This window comes from Myripristis murdjan, chromosome 24 (genome assembly GCF_902150065.1).
Source record: "Myripristis murdjan chromosome 24, fMyrMur1.1, whole genome shotgun sequence".
In the NCBI taxonomy this organism is placed as follows: domain Eukaryota; kingdom Metazoa; phylum Chordata; class Actinopteri; order Holocentriformes; family Holocentridae; genus Myripristis; species Myripristis murdjan.
In genome coordinates, this window is record NC_044003.1 from 33,362,546 (window position 1) to 33,380,892 (window position 18,347).

The following is an 18,347-nucleotide window of genomic DNA, read 5'->3' on the forward strand; positions in this document are numbered from 1 at the left end:
TTTTTTCCCTCCTGGCATTGGCAGGAGAGAGGTGAGAATTACAACAGACGACCCAATAGCAAAACCTTCTATCTACAGCCAAGCAGATACATTTATCGGAGCTCAACACTTATGAATTATGTACGGGGGTGGGGATGAGGGGGGTAGCTACACACACATGTAGTCACACTAGAGAATGCAAACACACACACATACATACACTCGTACCTCCATTTAAAACATGTACACTCATACATCCATTTAAAGCAAATGCCATTAATGGCAGGATCACAGCAAAATCCATTAGGACAAATCTCCGTGAAATGAAATGAAGTAAAAGTAAAATGAAAAGGCGAGATGAAACGGAATGAGAAGAAAAGAGGAGGGGGGCAAGGGTTTACACAGTCCCAGAGGCTACTGTTATCCACACTATGAACCATTAGAGCAACGGGACACAATGAATACTGGACGGAGTGGAACGAATACACGGAAAGAGAGTAGGCACAGAGAGATACGGGCGGGGAGCACAAAGACAGTGAGAAAAATGGATAAAAGAACGAAAAAACAGAAAAACAGAGAACAGGAGGAGGGCAAAGAGATAGGGACAAAATATTGAAAAAACCCTCAAGGGATATTTTCTCTGTGCTTTCTTCCTAGTTTCTGTTTTTTTTTTTGTCTCTGGTGCCATATGATGTGCAACAAAATTAAGTAATCCAGGGTCCAAAAGGGTACATACTGGAGCCTCCTTCTTCTTAGAACCATTTTTACATATATATTTATGTGCACATTTTCTATGAAAAAAAAAAAGAAATTCTTCTAAACTATATATTCCTCTACATACAGTGCATTCAGAAAGTATTCAGACCCCCTCCACTTTTTTCAATTTTGTTATGTTGCAGCCTGATGTTACAATCTTTTAAATCCATTTTTTTCTTTCATTAATCTACACTCAATACCCTATAATGACAAAGTGAAAACAATTATTTTTGCAAATTTATTAAATAGGAAAAACTGAAATATCACATTGACATAAGTATTCAGACCCTTTCCAACAGCACTTGAAATTAAGCTCAGGTGTCTCCCATTTCTCTTGATCATTGCTTGATCAAGAGGCTACTCACATTGCACTATTCGTACCGTGCCCAAGCACATTTGACACCAAAATCCGGATTATTTGACTAGTGTGATCGCTCCGTTCCGTGCTTGAATACAGTACACTTCCCCCACTCTGGCACGGTTGGAGGGAGTGTGCTCCAGTATGGTAAAGGCGTTCATGCACGAGCATATGCACGGTCACGTACGCAGTGCATGAACGTGGATATGACGTAAATCATGCCGTCCTCCTGCCTCCGCAAAATCGTATAATGTGCGCAGTGCAATTAACTGCAAATCGCGACAATGCGCAATCAATAACCAACCATGTTGTCTGTGTAGCTGGCAGAGAGAGAGAGAGCCGGGTCTGCTAGATCAGGCGGCACCGCACAGTGTGCACGGCCACCCGGTCAGGTCTGCCGGATCTGACAGGTGCGCCACGCACACAGACTGCCATATATAACAGCCAGTTGACATGCCACTCCAGCTGTCAGTTGGACGCTTTCTGAAGAAGAAGTAAGTTACCTCCAAGACTGTAAAGGTAAATAAACATCCCTTAAAAGAAACAAAAACCTCTTTTAGTTAAAAGGAAGACATGATAAATGCATTTGAACTATATCGATTTATAATGAAGTCGGGCCATGCGTGTGTCGTATTTCAACGTGATGACGTCCATACCAGGGGCAATCGCGTTTGAGCGTGTTTGGGCTTTAGGTAATGTAAGTGCAGGTCAGCCCTTAGGCCCTTAAAAGTAGGCACTTAAAAGGTGTTTCTACACTTGGATTAGAATCCACCAGTGGCAAATTAAATTGATTGGAGATGATTTGGAAAGGCACACACCCTTTCTATAGAAGGCCTCACAGCTGACAATGCATATCAAAGCAAAAACCAAGCCATGAGGTCAAAGGAACTGCATGCAGAGCTCAGAGACAGGATTGTTGCAAGGCACAGATCTGGGGAAGGCTACAAAAAAAATTATGCTGCACTGAAGGTTCCCAAGAGCTCAGTGGCCTCCATAATTCTCAAATGGAAGAACTGACTGAGCTGCAGAGATCTTGTGTGGAGATGGGAAAGAGTTCCAGAAGGACAACCATCACTGCAGCTGTCCACCGATCTGGGCTTTATGGCAGAGTGCAAAACACATGAAAGCCCGCTTGGAGTTTGCAAAAAAGCACCTGAGGGACTCTCAGACTGTGAGAAACAAGATTCTCTGGTCTGATGAAACCAAGACTGAACTGTTTGGCTTTAATTCCAAACGGTATGTCTGTAGGAAGCCAGGTACCACTCATCACCTGCCCAGTACCATCCAAAGAGTGAAGCATGGTGGTGGCAGCATTGTGCCCTGGGTGTTTTTCAGCAGCAGGGACTGGGAGACCGGTCAGGGTTGAGGGAAAGCTGAATGGCGCAAAGTACAGAGATATCCTCAATGAAAACCTGTTGCACAGAACTCAAGACCTCAGACTGGGCTGAGGGTTCACCTTCCAACACGTCAATGACCCAAAGCACACAGCCAAAACAACACAGGAGTGGCTCAGGGACAACTCTTGCCCCCTTTCCACCAAAAAGCACCTGGTGCTAGTTCGGAGCTGGTGCTAGAGCCAGTGCTTAACTGGTGCCAACAAAGAACAGGTTTGCTTTTCCACCGGCCAACAGCCAAGTGAGCCAAGTCAGAGCCACCTCATTACATCATTGTAAAACGTGATCACGTGGGTGTGCGAGCCGCTTGCTTGGAATCACAAAAACAAACATGGACGACCCACCGTAGTGATGCAAATACTGCTCGTGTGTTTACAAGCCTACATCGCCGTCCAGAGGCAAAAAACGCAATTAATGCTGGCTACCCGCCGTATTTGTGGTCGGAACGAACGGTGACTATGTTTAGCTATACGTTTATAGCGATCGCTGCTCCCGTTTGAGTCTGTAAGTCCGCCCACCAATGACGCGGTGGGCCGCGTCATCGGTTCTTTCTCTGGCTCCCGTTTAGCCCCTGCTCGCCGTTAGTGCTTGCTTGGAACCGATTTGGAACCAGTTTGGCCGGTGCTTGGGCGGTGGAAAACCAAAAAACTGGTGCTAAGTCAGGCACCGGCTCCGAACCAGCCCTGGTGGAAAAGGGGTATCTGTGAATGTCCGTGAGTGGCCCAGCCAGAGCCCTGACTTGAACCCTTTCCAAATCTCTGCAGAGACCTGAAAATGGCTGTCCACCGACGGTGCCCATCCAACCTGACTGAGCTTGAAAGGATTTGCAAAGACGAATGGCAGAAAATCCCCCAATCTAGGTGTGCAAAGCTTGTTGCATCATACCCAAAAAGACTCAAGGCTATAATTGCTGCCAAAGGTACTTCAACTAAGTAATGAGTAAATGGTCTAATTACTTATGTCATTGTGATATTTCAGTTTTTTCTTTTTAGTAAAGTTACAAAAGTTTCTATAATTCTGTTTTCACTTTGTCATTATGGGGTACTGAGTGTAGCTTAATGAGAGAAAAAATTAATTTAAACTATTGTATCATCAGGCTGCCACATAACAAAAGTGAAAACAGTTAATGGGGGTCTGAATACTTTAAGAATGCACTGTAGTTGGAGGACGCATCTGTGCACATTCTTGACTGAAAAAAAAAAAAGATGCAGGTTCATCCCTGACACAGCTGACACTATAGACTACAAGTTGTAGAATGGCAAGGCTGAAATCAGTCACAAGACACTGGCAATTCTGTTGTTCATGTGAAGCTGCAGGTGTGGTCATTTTTAAAAAATAAATTATAAGCTATACTCATTGTAAGTGTGGATTTTAAGTGTTTTTTGGATTACAACCCTTTGTCACTGGAAAGTTATGCATTGTAAGGCAATTTATTTTTATCAGGCAGTCAGTGGCTATGTTTAATGACTGGCAGTGTAGGGGTGAGGGTGAGGGTGATGTGCTGCGCTGTGCTGCTGTTCATAGCCTCTTTCACACATTCCAAATAACCACAACAGTCAGTGTTACTCTCTGAGATAAACTCAAAGCAGATGCTTTGGAAACACAGACATGCACACTTGGACACACAAATACACAAAAACTATTAACTACAGATTAATCAACACTGTGACAAACAAAGGAAGCAGTCTATAGATTTTGGGCCCTATCTTGCGCCAGACTCCCTAAACCCGCTATTTGCGGATTTAGGATTTAGGAAGAGGCATTCCCCCGTAAAAGTTGCTATCTTGTGCACCTCCCGCTATCCGCAAAACAACTGCGCTACCCGCTATATTATGCATAGGCGTGTTTTGGGCGTTACGCCAGTTAAACCAATCAGTGTGCCAGGTGCCATTGCCTTTAAGGGCAGGATGCGCTATCCTAAATCCTAAATCCTAAACCCGCGATGGAGAGAGGGAGGTAGATTTTCTCTGGGCTTCTACTGAGGCTAAAGCAAGTTGGCTTTATATACATATTATATATTATATTATAGGCGAGTTAATTCGGGAGGTGGAGCCACATGTGTCCAAGTGGACGTGTCACAAGGTTGTACTGATTGAGTAAAATCCCCGGGCCACACCACAGACACACAAGAGGCAGAGGTGGAACTATGTGTAAACTAATTTATTGACAAGGTAGATTGGGAAAATAAAATATTAAAAATAAAAATATAGCACAGCTGCTGGCTTATGATAAAACAATAAAACGTACTGGCGTAAGTGTCCAATTAAAACAGTCTTTCCTCTAGTCTAAACAGTCTATATGAGTAATATACTCAGTCCATTCCGGCGGCGTCTCGGTATCAGTCCGACCGTGTGCGTGGCGAGGCTCCATCGGGGCGTGCATTGAAGCCGCCTGGGCGTGCTCTCCTAACAGCCAAAACTTTAGGGAAAGCGGATCCGCTATCCCTAAAGTGTGTGCGCAAAATAGCAACTTTAGGGATAGCGCATGAAACACGCCCACGGACACACCTCCAGGTGCAAATGACGGAGTCGGCATAACGGACAGCGGGTGGCGCAAGATACCGTTTAGGGATAGCGGAAGTTCCTAAATCCGCAATTTGCGGGTAGCGGGTAGTGGCAGCGGATAGCGGGTGGCACAAGATAGGGCCCTTTAAATGCAGAAAAACAGTCCTCCCCAACATGTCCTCACATTTATACTAAGATAATAAATTACAGGGGGTGTTAATTTACACACATTTATTTGTCTGATTTACCCAAAAACATAGAAGCATTTTATTAAAAAATGAAACTTCTGTCATTATCCGTACCAGTTGAAACACAGATGAAATGTCTTTGTCCATAAAACACAGAGCAAAGTAGCTAAAGGAACTAATGTAGCAGCCTTTTCCAAAGCAAGTTAAGTCAATGGGTACCCCATTTAAGTGTTCCAAAAAGGCCAAAAAAAACAAAAACAAAATAACTCTATACAGCTTGTAAAGCATGATCAAAGTTTTCTGAAGCCAAGAAATCTCATCCTGAGTAGGACAGATTTTTATTTACACCATTATCTTGGGCCAGTCTTCACTAGAGGCTTTGATAACAAAAGAGTTAAACTAATGTCCACCCAATCCTTGTGTGTCCACATTCTGTTTGACAAGAAGAGAGAAGAGTTTTCAGAAGTTCTTACAAGTTCTTATAAGCAGAATATTTTTGAGCCGAACACAGATAAGCATGGACTGGCTGCATGATAAGGCGAACTGTTTCGTTATCAATTGATTTGTTATCATTTTCAAATGATCCAGATCATAAAATCAATTGTATACAAGAGAAATTATGCAGTTTTCTCAGTGTCTTCAAAATAATTCATAACATTTGGCCATTTGTTTGTACATATGATTTTTACTGTTTTATAATATGAATGCAATCGGCATAACTGGAAAAAAAAACAAATTTCTTACAGCTGAGTGATTAGTTGTTTGTGATGACGCAACACACAACTACAGCATGACGCACGGGGCATATCAAGCAGCATTTGCACGAATAAATCCACTCGTTAGTGTATTGTTATATTGCTTTACACTTTTACCATTTTATACATGTATATTTTTAATGCCTTAGTGGCAAGCTAAAATGAAAGACAATAGAATGACAATAGAAAATAGACAGCTGCTCAGAGTTGTGCAGGCTGTCCCCGTTTGCTGTATGGACATGAAACACTTCATCTGTGTTACAACTGGCAGTGTGGTCAATGGATGTAACTAAATCTATATTTAGGGCCTTCGCCTCTCTGGAAGAGGGCCCTATTGTTCTTGTACTGTTTTTTCTTCTCCTTTATTATTATTACGTGTCATTAGGCCTTAATTTGAACCCCTAAACACGCTCAAATACTCACCAAATTCGGCATGTACATCAGGTCTGGTGAAAAATTCGATAAAATCAAAAATCGGACCCCCTAAGGGCAAAAATGGGCTCGCTAGCGCCACCTAGGGACGCAAATGCAGCCGCTGCGGCCCACAGGAATGTGATAGAAAGACCAAACCAATGCCAAAACAAAGATCTCATCAAACCCTACAAATCACGCGCTCGCACCCCCCACCTAAAATCAACAGGAAGTCCGCAACTTGCTTTTGAAAGTCACGTTCTCGCCCAAATTTTCACTTTGCAGAAAATCTATCTCCTCCCAGGGCGTTAACGGAATTGGCTTGAAAATCCAATACAGGACACAGGACACAGTGCTTAACAAAAGTTCTGGAGGATTTTTCTATAACTTGCTTAGTTTTGACTTAATAAGCAAAGTCAGAGTGTCCACAACCAAAGTCTCCACTTTTTCCCGTGGACTCTGGCGTGAAAAGGCAGGATCTTGGCAGACACTTGGCACTAATTAGGCCCCTACTGTCTAAAGTAAAAGTCTGACGGCTTCGAAAACTATGCAGATGGAAAGAGGGCGAAAATTCCTCCAAAAATATTTAGTTTTAATGTGGATTGGACCAAGTTTGTGGGAGCTGTGAAGAGTTTTCAAACAGTTTTGACTCTGCCTGGACATGTGACTCACTCTAGCTGCCTCAGGAATGCGCAATACACACCCATTGTAAGACCTCAGAGGGAGCAGAAAACACTCTCAAACTAAAACTGCCATAACTCAAAAATGGCAAAAGATAGCAAAATCATGTAAATACAACAATTATAGATCCAAGTCTTGTGACTCATTTAACCTTTGAATAAAGTGTGTAACTCAAATGGTGACCGAGCAGTGACACCTCAAACAGGGGTGGGTTTTATCAATTTCTCCATTGGACTGAATGAGTATTTCTCTGTCTGCTTGCATTTTGGTGTGATCTGCCACAGCTGCCAGTACTCATGTCAGTCACACACTAGGACGTCCTTGGCCTTTCAAAATAAAAGCCCGAAACTCTTTCACAATAAAAGCACTGAAAAATACCCTTAAAACTGGAACAAATGGATGAACTGTCTGCATTTCAAACTGGCATGGGATGTGCACGGCCCAGAACAGGAGGACTCTGCAACCAGTGATTAAAACTGCCCAAAACATCATTGGTACCCATCTACCAAGCCTCAGTGATATCGGGAGGTGAGGTGCCTGCGCAGAGTCAAAAGGATACTATAAGACAACACCCACCCCAGCCACAGCCTGTTCACCCTGCTGCCGTCAGGCAAAAGATACAGAAGTATCCGCTGCCCAGGGCTCCAGCGTGCGACCTAATTTTTTAAGGTGCGAGTTAAATTCTAATTAGGTCACACCGGTGCTACTTGCAGGAGGACGAAAAACTAAACAAAGAAGATGAAGCGGTCTATCGTTAATTATTTTAAGAAAAAGAATATGTCAGAGGAGGCTGTTGATGCTGGAGGGTCTGAAAATAGGGAAGCGACAAGCGAATTTTGGACTCGGAAACCGAGTCCAAAAGGCAAAGAAACTTTCCAGGCTACAGCAGCGCACTGACATAGATTGTGTAACAAAGCGAAGAGTTGCCACTCCGCTCTATTTTCACTGGCTAACAGCAGCACACTGGCTTAGCTTGTCTATTCAGAGAAGAGGTTTCACTTCAGCTTATTTTTCAATGGATGTTATCACATGTATACTACTGCTCATTCATTGGTAGCTGAATTGTTAGGTCTGTTTGATAAGCAATTTACATTGTTAAAACAAATAATAATTGAACATATTGTTACAGTAAAAAGTACTCTGTCAACCCTCAGGTGAAATAATTACTGATGCATCCTCTTGTCGGATCGGGACTTGGTATCGGCAGTTACTCAAAATCAAATGGAGCACTGCCGCTGCCGTACCACCAGACTACAGAGCAGCTTCTTCCCTCAGGCACATTTTAATTTCATTATACAACCTGTTGTATAATGACCAATAAACTTCCTTGTATCTTTGTATCATGTAGCAGAAACCTGGCTGTTAGCCAGGTTTCTGCTACATGTTATTCATCGTGGCGCACCGCCACGGTAAAATAAAAGCCGCCACACCTTCGGAATGATTTTTTTTTTCTTCCAGATGTTAAAACAATTTAAAATATATATATGTAGACATATATAGACTATGTATGTTGACATGGCGGCGCGCATAGACCCAGCGGCTACAGCTCTCCACTCTCGGTGCCGTATTATATGTTTTTGTATGTGTGAACTAGGGGTGGGTAAAAATATCGATTCATCAATGCATTGCAATATCTTTTTTCACAATTCAATATCGATTCACAAAAGCCTCTGAATCGATTCAACTCCTAACCAGTAGGGGGCACGGTGAGCAACACCTCTGTGTGATTCACATTGTACGGACGGAAGCCGCACTGTACACAACTACAACATGGAAGCAAGTAGCTGTAGCGTTAAGTCGGTGCCTGCGACTTTAAAATCTGACGTTGGGCTCACTTTGGATTTAAATGTACCCCGGAACACAGGTAAGAGACAAGAGTCAAGTCGTGTGTAAACTGTGCCAGGCAGTATTAAGGTAGTGTAATAATACCGCGAACCTGCACAGCCACCTTAGCTGACACCATGCCGATGTTATGCAGCAACCTGTGGCTAAACCAAAACAGATGCAACTCGACACTTCCTTTATCCTTTTAAGCATTATTACACGAGAGGGTGTGCTTGATGCTGACGGGCGCATCACTGAAGTGACAATAATGACGGTCAGGCACACCCTCTCATGTAATAATGCGATTATACAACTATTACCAACAAAATTAAATGTATAATCAAGATGTATTCATACTGTGAGCATTTCGCTCTCAAAATATCAATGTTTTTTGCCGGTATTCTCTCCGTTTCTGCGGAAATACATGAGATCTGGCGTTAACTAGTCTTTGTCAGCCAGCCAACTGCTCTGCTAGCTCAGTCATGTTGTAACTACAATATCCGCTGGAAAAAATATTTTTGTCATGGACTGATAGTTATACTTCTGCCGACTTCTCAGTCATTTTTAATCTAACAGGTGCCGTGACAGCAACTCACCAACACAGCTGATTTTTTTTTATCTACAACTAACTTATGTTAACAGTTATATTTAAATATAGGCTACTGTTTTCCAGTGCCGGCGCCATAAAAACATCTGTCTTTTAATAAACTCACTGGCAGATGTTTTATTTCAGCTGGGGGTGTGTCACTCCAAGTTAACGTCAGCAGCAAAAATTATTTAAGCATTTCGACTTATTACAACGATGGTGAAGCCCTCCCCCACAGTTTCAAAAAAATCCTAGAGGAACCCCTGTTTACCCCTTTTCCACCAGTGCTGGTTCGGAGCCGGTGCCTGACTTAGCACCAGTTTTTTGGTTTTCCACCGCCCAAGCAGGGCCAAACTGGTGCCAAACTGGTGCTAGACAAGCACCGACTCCGAGCAGGGGCTAAACAGGAGCCAGAGAAAGAACCGATGACGCGGCCCACCGTGTCATTGGTGGGCGGACTTACAGACTCAAACAGGAGCAGCGATCGCTATAAACGTAAAGCTAAACATACTCACCGTTCGTTCCGTCCACGAATATGACGGGTAGCCGGCAATAATTGCGTTTTTCACCTCTGGACCCCAATGTAGGCTTGTAAACACACGAGCAGTATTTGCATCGCTACGGTGGGTCGTCCATGTTTGTTGTTGTGATTCCAAGCAAGCGTCTCGCACACCCACGTGATCACGTTTTACGATGACGTAATGACGTGGCTCTGACGTGGCTCCGCTTGGCTGTTGGCCGGTGGAAAAGCAAACCGGTTTGTTGTTGGCACCAGTTAAGCACTGGCTCTAGCACCAGCTCCGAACTAGCACCAGGTGTTTTTTGGTGGAAAAGGGGCATATGTATCCTTGTATTTCGACAACACGCACACCGCCCCCAACATGCACAGGGGGGCGAAGGCCCGTCCAACGCTGCTTGCAGCTTTAATTTTACATCTTTCATTGAATTTCACAAACATACAGTGTCACACATAGGCGCAAATCCCGCGGGGGTCAAGTGGTCAGTGTCCCCCCCACTTTTAAGAGACGTCCCCTCCACTTTTCAAAGCCCCCACCCCACCCCCAATCCATGAGTTAGAAAAAAAAATCATATGTGTGTGTTTGTATATATTCACTTTTGAAATCATTTTTCACATAAACACGACACTTTTGAAAGGATTCTTAAAGCAGCATCCCCCGTGTATCCTGCTAAATGGTTTGGTCCGGAGTCTGGACGGTCCCTACAACTCCGGTGCAACAAGTCGTAAGTGATATCAGCCCAAACAGAACCCGCGGCCGCGGGGCTCAGCAGGCAAACTCCGCAAAAATTCTGCGGAATCTGAACACAACAGTGTTGCAGCAGCCATGTCAGTGTAGCTGAACGCGTCCCGCTCCCCGACCCCATCATGTTCTTATATTTTACATACATGGGCGACACGGATCACTGCCAGAGAGAGGCCAGATGAATCCGCCGGTGATGTTTATGAGCGCGGTGGAGTCTTGGACTGTAAAGTTTGTCAGCACTCGCTGGATTATCTGAGGAAACTGACCACTGTGGAGCATCTAAAGTCCCAAAGACACGACAACAGAAAGAAGAGTGGTTTGGGTCAGTAACATCTACGGCCTACCAGCTGGTTAACAGTCTGAAATCATCTGAAAAGTGCTGTCGTCACTGCTGATCTAGTTTCTGTCATGCTGACAGCTAACTCACAAAGTTAAACTCCGTAGTGTGCAATGGTGTCGCACACGTGTGTGCGCGCACATGTTAAATTTTTTTATTTTTGCTCCAAACACATCGATTATAGTACTGGATAACTGCCGAAAACCTTAAAATGGAAAAAAAAAAAAACACACCACAGAATCCCACAGATTTTCCTCCTGAATCACCACAGAAAACCAGAAAAAAGTCGGCAGATTCTGTTTGGACTTGTATATAATTAATAACTCATCTAAACAGGCAAGACTGCCCTCACTCAGAAATTATTTGTGTTGAATGTGGGCCAAGTCATACATGACTCTGTGAAGCAGCTGAAGGAGATGTGCTCAGGTATCTTCAGTGTTAACCCACCTGACAACAGACAGACGGACAGAAAGCTACTCATGTACATTTGTTGTTCATGTAAAAAGTTGTTGATGTTGAATGTGCAAATTGCACTTACAGAATTATTCAATCTTGTGGAAAAATGTGGCAAATTCATGTGATTACAAACTGTGTTGTGGACATGATAGAAATGAAAAGCCAAGCCATAAAAGACAATCACTGCACTTACCTTTTGATACGTTTGGTGAAAATAAAACAAATGAAAGAGAGAAGTAATCAAGGATCATTAATGTTGTCATTTTGTCAACTGGCCCCTGGCCCCTTGCCATTTTCCTAAAGTGGCCCCCAGGTTCAGGTATTTGAGTAGGCCTATCCCTGCCCTGGAGCCTGCCAAAATAATTAATAGGCTGCTTATGTAGGCACAGCGGCCACAGAGGGCGCAGACTGGTGACGTGTAGTGTATAGCATGCGACTATTCCAGCATGTGTATTTTATATTGTACATTGGTTAATATTGGTGTACTGCCCTCTTTTGAGAAATTGAAGACTTGACCCCCCCCAGTGGTGGAGTCGGATTTGCGCCCCTGGTGTCACAGATACAGGAATGTTAGCATGCGCACACACACACACACACATACATACATACAAACACACAAAATAACAGTAAACTGCACAACTATAAAACAAGTGGACTTTAATGAGTTGAGCTATGGTTATATAGCTGTCATTTATGGTGAATTATGTGAGTGTTAAAGTAGGGTTGAGAGGGCTTACCCTGGCACTTCCCAATGACTGAGCCAAAGTCATCTCGCACAGACCTGAGGAGGAAACACACACACACACACACACACACACACAAACAGTGAGGGGGGGAGAGAGAGAGAGAGAGAGAGAGGGTGAGAGAGAGAGAGAGAGAGAGAGAGAGAGAGAGATTTGGGGGAAGGGAGGGTGAAAGAGTGAAAAAATAAGAGAATGAGGCATTACAAAGATCAACAAGGAAATGAAATGCATGTTCAAGGGTGCAAACACACACAAACTTACACATACACACTAAGGATGGGCATTTTCAGTGATTTCAATATTCGAGTACTCGAATTATATGATGAACAAGTAATCAATTACTTGCAAATTATATATTCTACTGTAAAAAATAAATTGTGGAGGTCCACAACCACAACAGGTCTTTCAATCACGTTTTTGTAACATTCAGCTGCCAAATGTCACAGCAGTATTGACTTCTGTTCTGTGATGCTTAACACGTAACTCTCAATCAACAGCCTAAATCATAAACACAATGTTCAAATAAATCTAATCTTCTCCGCTCTGCGATCGTCACATCGGCGTGTGCTAACAGGGCTAGCAAAAGATGTGATGCGAGGCTGCCTGTTAGCTGTTTTCTCCTTGTGCTTTAAACGCATGTGGTTAAGCATCGAGCTAGTATTTCTATGATATACAAGTTTAACGCCACATATCTTGCACTGCACGTTATCGTTGTCCTTTTTGTCAAAGTATTTCCACACATCACTCTTCCTGGACGCAGCTGACATGGTGCATGCAACGCCAAATGAGTTGCAGCCAAAACCAACACACTGCGCAGGTGTGCAAACAGTAAGACATTACTCGAGTAGTCGAGTAATCGTACCCACCCCTAATACACACACCAAACCCAAGCCCCCTGTAACATTGATACCCTGTCAACTAAATTAGCTCAATGGATCAAGCAGCATAGGCTTTGAGAGTTCAGGCAGTGTTTCATACAGACTGAAGCTCAGTGGATACCCTTACCAAAAAGGAGTATACTCAAGTATACTTATAAGTATACTTTTTATGAACTAAGTATACTTTCTGTGAACTAATACTTAGGTAAGTATTCTTTTCAGATTACTTTGAATGTACTATCAGGAATATACTTAACAAAAGTATACTTAGTTTATACTGACGAGTACACAGACAAAGTTTAAGTATACTCCAAGTATAACATACTTGATATACTTTAAGTTTAAGTATATTATCCAATAGTAGTTAAAACTTAGTACAAGTATATAAAAATGTTGTACCTGCTTGCGACATGGAGTGTTATTTTACTGTATTAGCTGGTTTGTTGTATAGCTATTTTACACATTGGCTGCTTTGAGGTAGTTGCCATAACACATACACAGGGAGTGAACCTGTAGTGTACTACCTTACCAAAAAGTAGTATACTCAAGTATAATTATAATAGGGGTGGGTAAAAATATCGATTCATCAATGCATTGCAATATCTTTTTTCACAATTCAATATCGATTCACAAAAGCCTCTGATTCGATTCAACTCCTAACCAGTAGGGGGCGCGGTGAGCAACACCTCTGTGTGATTCACGTTGTACGGACGGAAGCCGCACTGTACACAACTACAACATGGAAGCAAGTAGCTGTAGCGTTAAGTCGGTGCCTGCGACTTTAAAATCTGACGTTGGGCTCACTTTGGATTTAAATGTAACACCGGAACACAGGTAAGAGACAAGAGTCAAGTCGTGTGTAAACTGTGCCAGGCAGTATTAAGGTAGTGTAATAATACCGCGAACCTGCACAGCCACCTTAGCTGACACCATGCCGATGTTATGCAGCAACCTGTGGCTAAACCAAAACAGATGCAACTCGACACTTCCTTTATCCTTTTAAGCATTATTACACGAGAGGGTGTGCTTGATGCTGACGGGCGCATCACTGAAGTGACAATAATGACGGTCAGGCACACCCTCTCATGTAATAATGCGATTATACAACTATTACCAACAAAATTAAATGTATAATCAAGATGTATTCATACTGTGAGCATTTCGCTCTCAAAATATCAATGTTTTTTGCCGGTATTCTCTCCGTTTCTGCGGAAATACATGAGATCTGACGTTAACTAGTCCTTGTCAGCCAGCCAACTGCTCTGCTAGCTCAGTCATGTTGTAACTAGAATATCCGCTGGAAAAAATATTTTTGTCATGGACTGATAGTTATACTTCTGCTGACTTCTCAGTCATTTTTAATCTAACAGGTGCCGTGACAGCAACTCACCAACACAGCTGATTTTTTTTTTATCTACAACTAACTTATGTTAACAGTTATATTTAAATATAGGCTACTGCTTTCCAGTGCCGGCGCCATAAAAACATCTGTCTTTTAATAAACTCACTGGCAGATGTTTTATTTCAGCTGGGGGTGTGTCACTCCAAGTTAACGTCAGCAGCAAAAATTATTTAAGCATTTCGACTTATTACAGAATCGATATCGGAGTGTTTAAATCAATATCAAATCAAATCGAAATCAAATCGAATTGTTACCCAAAGAATCGAAATCGAATCGAATCGTGAGGTTCTTAACAATACCCAGCCCTAAATTATAAGTATACTTTTTATGAACTAAGTATACTTTCTGTGAACTAATACTTAGGTAAGTATACTTTTCAGATACCTCTCCACTCAGCTATTTGATTCAAGTAAGGCTATGCCAACTCAGTGGCCTAGTGGTAGAGTGTCCGATCAGGGTACTTTTAGTATAAGTATACTTTGTAAGTATACTAACTAGTACATATGTAAGTACACTACTAGTACATAAATACAAGTATACTTGGTAAGGAAAGTATACTTGATAAAGTATACTCAAACTTCACTTAAGTATACTTGGAAAGGTAAACTAGAAGTTTACTTCTTTTTGGTAAGGGTATGGCCTTGAGCTAACTTTTACTCCCACTCATACTAACTATTGCAGTGGTTCTCAACCTTTTTCGGGTCAGCGCCCCCCTGTACATCATCCAGGTTGCTTACCGCCCCCCTTTAAATATCATGTAGTTTGGTCATCTTTCCTTAATATTAATGTTGATTATTATCTTGTTTTGTAGCTATAATTAGTATTCTTTCTGATTTAAAAAAAAAAAAAACTGCTCTTTACAAATTGACAATTTTAACAAACAATCTTAATTGAGGTGTCGCTTAATTACCATCCACAGCCAATCAGAAACTGGATTTAACAGCAGCCAATCAGAATTATGGGGGAAAAAGGGTTTATTTCAGAACGGAGAACAAGAACAGCATTACAACATTTACTAGACTAGAACAGCCTATGACAGCCCAATTTTCATTTATGGGAAAAGCAAAAGAAAAAAACTGCCAAATGACAAATTGACATCGGCGAATTATAGTGCGCACGTAATTACTGCCACTTAATTTTCTGAGACAAACATTCACCTGCATTTCTGCAGGATTTACAGCCCAGGGGTCCGTTTCACGAAGCAGGTTTAGTGAAAACTCTGAGTCTGTTAACCCTGAAATGAGAGAAACTCTGAGTTTTCCGTTTCACAAAGGGAGGTAACTCAAAGCAGAGAAAGAGGGGTAGGCCTAACTCTAGCCTGTTTCACAGAGGGAGGTAACTTAAGCTCTCGGTCAGTTACCGCAGCAACAGACTCCATGAAACTAACCTGGTCGGAGCCAGGTTTTTCTCATGAAACCTCGAGTTTCTCTCTGTGTCCGCCCTCTTTCAGCCACACGCGGTATTAAACTTCCTCATTCATTCAGTCAGCAGGCGAGTTTTGGCGTGGCATATTAGTTCTGCCGTCTGTTATTTAAAATAATAATAATAATAAAAACTAAAAAAAAAAAACAGTCAGTAGGCCTTTATTAGAAGTCCATTAGTAGTTAGGTGGCGACTTTTTTCACGAACATGGCATGTCCTTTCGACAACAATCCCGTGGATGAAGGTGCAGTGTTACTGCGCAGAGAATTAAATTTTCATCGGGAGATGGTGACCGCGCATAGATGTTTATGCCGAGGTCTTACCTGTTTGAACAATGTTTTTATATTTCATCTTAAACTGCTGCCAAGTGCGCTTCTCCCCCGCGCGATTGCACCTAAATGAAATAAATTAATGGGCTACCATTCAAGCAGTTTTCCCCAGAAATATTATTGTGATTGCAACGGACTACATTTAAACTTACGCACTGACCCAAGCAGCAATGTTCTCCCACGCCGTCTCCCTCTCCTTTGCCGCTGCAGCGGTGTTGCACTTTTTTTCAAACTCGCTGTATGAATCCATTAAGATTTCCAATTTAGCTGGGGTGAAAAACGCAGCCCGACGCTTCCCCGTTGCCATGGTGACTCGTCAAATTGGGGCTCCACTGACTCTGTCTTTTTACTGCTGTGGTGCACGCGCTTAACTCCAGGTGAAACTACTCTGAGTTGATCAAACTAACTCAAATCAGCTGTTCTGGCACCGAAAACTCAGAGTTTCCTATCTCAGAGTAGATCAACTCAGAGTTCGGGGTAAGACTCGGAGTTTGTTGAACCTGCTTCGTGAAACGGACCCCAGGAGATCCCAAAGACAAGCTCACAACAAGAAATCAGCTGAATCTCAACAACACAGGACTTCCAGCTGCAGTGCAGTCTACAAGACCAACAACAATACATTATAAACACTGCCCGCTCCGATCACACACCATTAAACCTCCAAGTACAACTAAGTCTGAAAAGCCTAAAAGCTACTGAGTCACTCACATACGAGCACAACCAGGAGAGAAAGACTTTTAAATCCCTGTTAGCTTTTACCTTTTCGTTGTGTGCAGTGATGTTAGGGTTAGCCTGAGCTGCTAATCCAGCGCTGTGTCTGTCCGGCTCTTCCTAAAGGTGTTCAGGTTGATCAGAGAGCGGAGGGCTGTACTACGAAGGAGGCTCCACATCCCCAGGCTTTGTGTTCACTATCAGGCTCAACAAAACCTAAAGCTCCAGTCAAAGTTAAGTGGTATCACGACGGTGGTTCTCATCAAGGTTTGTTCAGTCCGGCTGTCAGCTCTGTGCTCTGTGCGCCTTCACAGAAAAGGGGGCGTTTTGGCCTCATATGATTCTACTTCCACCAAAAATGGACCGTTCACGGGCTGCATATTTCACGCAAGAGGAGCAGCTTGTCCTCATGGAAAGCTATGAAAATTTCAAAAATAAAATTAATGCTAAGAGCAACACTGTGGCCGCAAATAAGACGAGAGAGGAGAGCTGGCGATTAATTTCAAAGGAAGCACAAAGGGGGATTCTGTCACTGTTATAGCCATTTTCAATAATTGCTGCAATATTCATTCAGTATTATGAATTTTAGTTTAGAAATATGTAACTCCAGTAGCTTTATGGGAGTGTTGTCTAGGAATTGGAGGTAAAGCCTGAGGTGAAGTCAGGTGACTGAAGGTGTGTGTGGGTGAGTCTAGCGGTGTCGGTTGGTTACCATGGTTACATGACAATTTTGACCACTATTTCCGCTGCTTAGAGCTCCTTGTCAGTAGTTTCAGATAATTGTTCGTTACATTTGAAATTTAACTAGAATTATGGAGCCATTTCTGTTGATGTTTGTTTGCTCCTTTTTTGTTAAATCTTTTTTTCTAAATCGAAATAAGTGGCGTTTGGAGTGCGTCTGAATCACCACGTGTTAGGAGTCGCATCTGTGTGTGTTTTTTTTCTGTTTTCCTGTTTCCCCTCCCCCTGTGTTGTGTGTGTCTGTTTCCTCCCCTAGGCTGGGCGTGGCAGGCTCATTGGTCTCTCCACTCACCTGTTCCCGCTCACGCACCTGGTTTCCATTCAGTCATTACCTCACCAATCAACTGCCTTTATAACCCCGGCTCAGACTTCCACTCATCGCCAGTTCGTCCTACACGCTCGCGTGGTAACGTCTCGGCTCCATATTTCGACTTTGCTCTGTTTTTTGAAAACCTGTTTCCTGATCCTTTTTGCTCTGCTCCCAGACCCTGCCCTGCCTGCCCTCACTTCCTGTCTGCCTCCCCGTATCCAGCCTGCTGCGCCCAGCCATCCCTGGAAATCTCCGAGCTTCGTCGTGTCATCTTGGATTGTTTTTTCTGTTCATTAAAAACTGTTTATTTTTCCACCGTA

The 18,347-nt window shown here is 42.8% G+C and overlaps 1 protein-coding gene across 1 annotated transcript in view; it reads right to left on the bottom strand.

Annotated features, from left to right (window-relative positions):
- Nucleotides 1–18,347, bottom strand: part of nbas (NBAS subunit of NRZ tethering complex) — a 409,584-nt gene that overhangs the window by 380,928 nt on the left and 10,309 nt on the right. The window contains 1 exon segment of the mRNA XM_030047740.1: nt 12,229–12,272. Within this exon segment, the coding sequence (XP_029903600.1) occupies nt 12,229–12,272 (44 nt within the window).